Here is a 4,108-nt window from a genome sequence, read left to right as displayed (position 1 = left end):
GGCAGGGAGGGATCAGATGAAAAAGTGTCATCCTTCACCTAGAGCAAGAGAGGAAACTAATTAAAGTAACTGAATGCACTGGAACTCTAATGCCTCTAATGCCTATCTGTGTCTGTTATTAAAAGAAAAGGTCATTGCTCTGTCTATTTTTGGTTATTTTCATTTCGTCCTCTGTGTCAAGTTTTCCATGTCACCACTGTCCCTTGGTTAGAGGCTCTTTGTTAAATGCCCAGCGTTTGGAGGGTGCACACTGCTCAGATGGAGACTGAGAGAGCAGTCAGTACCTCTTTATGCTCACAGCCTCTCCACAACTCCATCACATGGACGAACACAGTGACCCATGTTTCAGAATCGCTCCCCATTAACTTCAGAGCTGCAGCAGGTCAGCACAAACATGCTGATTATCTCACCCTGCCATCTCTCCGCTGCGCTGCGCTACACTGCACTGCACTCCACTCCACTCTACTCACTTGTGAAGTAAAACTGTGGTGGATGCTCACTGTGCACCATGGAGGCTGTGGCTCTCTTCTCTTTCACAGCATCAGAGGCAGATGAGATCAGCTTCCAGAAAGGAGACATCATCAAGGTAAGAATGGAGACATGCTGCATATCTCTGCATATTTGAATGTTTTTTCTACATCTTCACATGGAGTAACGGAGGGTTGTGGATTTGCACTGTAGGTGGTAGAAATGGAGGAAGACTCTTTCTGGTTCACAGCTGAGATTGAGGGGAAACGTGGATTCATACCTAAGAACTACATCTCTCTGCACCCTCATCTGTAAATAATCTATTATCCAAATTGTGTTAATAAGAAACACTAATTTTTTCTGATGATTTTCTAGATTTGATGTGTCACAGCCATCACTTTTCACTAAAACTAAACATGATTTAGCTAAGAATCATCTGCAGTTAAGTTAATAGTTTCTGTTTGTTTCTTTAGCTGGTTTGCAGGAGCAATATCAAGACTGGAGGCTGAACAACGACTGTGCTGGCAGGATACTGGAGTGTTTCTAGTGAGGGAAAGTGAATCAGCTCCAGGAGAGCTCTCTCTCTCTGTTAGGTAAGTGAATGCACCACACCTTTAAACACTCTTTCTCTTCAGTTAAGGCTAACTCAAAGGGAGTAGTGCTAAAATAGTTCTATGTCATTGTTTTTATGTTTTTCTTCCAAAAAGACAGAATTTATTAACTAGGCCCAAGCAGCGAAGCACTGTGAAGGCCTATTGTAATCGCAAGATTTCTTATTTTTCCAACAAAGCACGCAGCTTTTTGGAGCCTTAAACATATTCAAAAACTCACCAAACGTCACCCAAAATTGTTGCCGCCATGACAGGCACCGACAACCTTGTGGCCACAGCTCCGATAAGTCGCCTCGACAATGGAGGCACGGAACATGGCCCACTCAGACTCAATGTCCTCCTCCTCCCCCGGAATGTGTTCAAAGTTCTGGTGGAGGTGGGAGTTAAAGCTCCGTCTCACAGGAGACTCTGCCAGACGTTCCCAGCAGACCCTCACAACACGTTTGGGCCTGCCAGGTCTGACCGTCATCCTCCCCCACCACTGGAGCCAACTCACCACCAGGTAGTGGACAGCTCCACACCTCTCTTCACCCGAGTGTCCAAGACATACGGCCGCAGATCCGATGAAACGACAAAATCGATCATCGAAATGCGGCCTAGGGTGTCCTGGTGCCAAGTGCACATATGGACACCCTTATGCCTGAACATGGTGTTCGTTATGGACAATCCTTGATGAGCACAGAAGTCCAACAACAGAACACCACTCGAGTTCAGATCGTGGGGGCCGTTCCTCCCAACCACGCCCCTCCAGGTCTCACTGTCATTGCCCACATGAGTGTTGAAGTTCCCCCAGCAGAACAAGGGAGTTCCCAGGAGGGGCACTCTCCAGTACCCCCTCTAAGGACTCCAAGATAAAGAAGGGTGAGTAATCTGAACTGTTGTTCGGCCCATAAGCACAAACAACAGTCAGAACCCGTCCCCCCACCCGTAGGCGGAGGGAGGCTACCCTTTTGTTCACCGGGGCAAAACCCCAACGTACAGGCACCGAGATGGGGGGAAACAAGTATGCCCACTCCTGCCCGGCGACTTTCACTGTGGACAACTTCAGAGTGGAAGTATGTCCAGCCCCTCTCAAGGAGACTGGTTCCAGAACCAGAGCCATACGTCGAGGTGAGACCAACTATTTCTAGCCGGATCCTTGACAGGTTCCGGCTAGAACCACACACCAGTTCCGGCTCCTTCCCCACCAAAGAGGTGACATTCCATGTCCCAAGAGCCAGCTTCAGCAGCTGAGGACCGGACTACCAGGGCTCCCTTCCTCTACCACCTCCCATCACACACTGCACCCAAAAAATATATTGTGTAACATTAAAACATGCCTGGTTGCAACTGCATTGATGGGAGCTCTTCTTCTCCTCAGTGTTTGTTAGCTTATTGGCGCAGCTCCGCGCTCCTGCTACTGGTAGCTTCACCGCATCAATTCAGCGTTACACCGGTTGATGACGTTGCTGTTATTCACTTGTCTGGTGTCTGATTTTTCAAATATTTTATGTTTTATTGAGGATTTTTGTGCATATGTTTTGGCAGTGCTGTAGGGTTGCCACCTTTCAGAAATAAAAATAAGGGACGCCCTTATTTTTAAAGACTAAAAAAACAAACTTCAGCTTCGTTGTTTTTTTTCTTCGCTGCTCTCTGCTTCATGCTGTCACGGTTGCTAGGCAACATGAGTTACGCTGAGGTGGCAGCGGGGACTGTTGGTGAAGGGTAGACCTGTCCAAATTCACAGCTTTTCTCTTCCGGTCTTAGTTTATTCATGGCTTTGGAAGGACCCGGTCTATGCAGACCGATCCTTTGAAGGATGCAGACCTTGAATGTGGACACAGCTTCTGATTTTTTCTTGATTTGATTTTGGCTTGTTTTTTCCTAATAACATCACCATGGTTACTTGAAATGTCAACAGATGTAATAGTACACTTTATGAGATCAAGCCGCACATTTTGATATATATTGTGAGGGTGCACACTGCAGTTCGGGCCACATTAAAGGTAAAAGAAAGCAGCAGTTTATTTTAGGTGAAGAACAATAGTGCAAGGTTCTCCTATGCATTACTATGGCAGGCCCCAATAAAAAAAAATGTTTGGTTTACTTCAGGCTTTAATTAGAGGCCTGAGCCTCTAATTAAAGTTAATCAGTCGGATTGGATGGAGCTCAGACATGTCTATGGGTTCGGTCCAGGTCGAGTTGTATTTTTTAGGTTGTATTTTTATTTATTTATCTATTTTTTAAGAAGCTGAGTACAGAGACCTGGTGAACCACTTTGTGTCATAGTGTGGGAACAATCATCTCAACTTGAATGCAAACAAAACAAAGGAGATGATTGTTTGATGGAAATAGGGTTCAATCAAACCCTATTTCCATCATGGGAGAAGAAGTGGAGGTGGTTGAGGAATATAAAGACCTCGGTGTTCATCTGGACAACAGACTGGACTGGAGATGCATTAGTGAAGCCACCTAAGGGACAGAGTAAATTGTACTTCCTGAGGAAGATAAGATCATTCAAGGTTTGCACCTAGATGCTGCAGATCTTCTTTAAGTTTGTTGTTGAGAGCATCATGTGTTCTGTTGTCATCTGCTGGGGCAGCAGCATTTATCTCTGTCTATATCTATTTATCTAAAAAAAAATGCTTTGGGGGACTCCTTTTAAAATCTTAAAATCTTCTAGATATGACACAATTTGTCATATCCAAAAGATAACGTCAAAATCTTTCTAAAGATCCATCACTCAAACTGTTGTCATTTAGTCTGCTTTTCTTTATCTGTTGAAGTCTCTATTTAAACCCCTAATGTTTTAAATGTTGTCAATTATGTTGTCATTTCGAATCTGTGTTTTTACACCTGAAAAAAGTGGTCATCTTTCCTGAGGAGCTAGTCTGAAATGCCAGAAGACAAGTTGCAAATGGATCGAACAGTCCAGACAGTAGTTCTGTCAGAATCTCATGTTTACTGTGCAGATAGTCTGATGATTGTTTTCCATCCACATCTAACACACATTCACCAGTACTTGAAAGTGTGTTAAGCCCATCAGAGCG

At 44.6% G+C, this 4,108-nt stretch overlaps 1 protein-coding gene across 1 annotated transcript; it reads left to right on the top strand.

The window, feature by feature from the left end:
* The first annotated feature begins 15 nt into the window (after positions 1–15).
* LOC106939455 (GRB2-related adapter protein-like) lies at positions 16–1,645 on the top strand. Its single transcript, XM_015021845.1, has 3 exons — positions 16–586; positions 682–779; positions 942–1,645. Exons 1-3 carry the CDS (start codon positions 509–511, stop codon positions 1,063–1,065), a joined length of 300 nt encoding a protein of 99 aa, XP_014877331.1. The 5' UTR covers positions 16–508; the 3' UTR covers positions 1,066–1,645.
* The last annotated feature ends 2,463 nt before the right edge of the window (positions 1,646–4,108 follow it).

Source organism: Poecilia latipinna, unplaced genomic scaffold (assembly GCF_001443285.1).
Source record: "Poecilia latipinna isolate Pla-1442-1.1 unplaced genomic scaffold, P_latipinna-1.0 Scaffold2880, whole genome shotgun sequence".
In the NCBI taxonomy this organism is placed as follows: Eukaryota; Metazoa; Chordata; class Actinopteri; order Cyprinodontiformes; family Poeciliidae; genus Poecilia; species Poecilia latipinna.
This window is presented reverse-complemented; position numbering and strand designations above follow the sequence as displayed.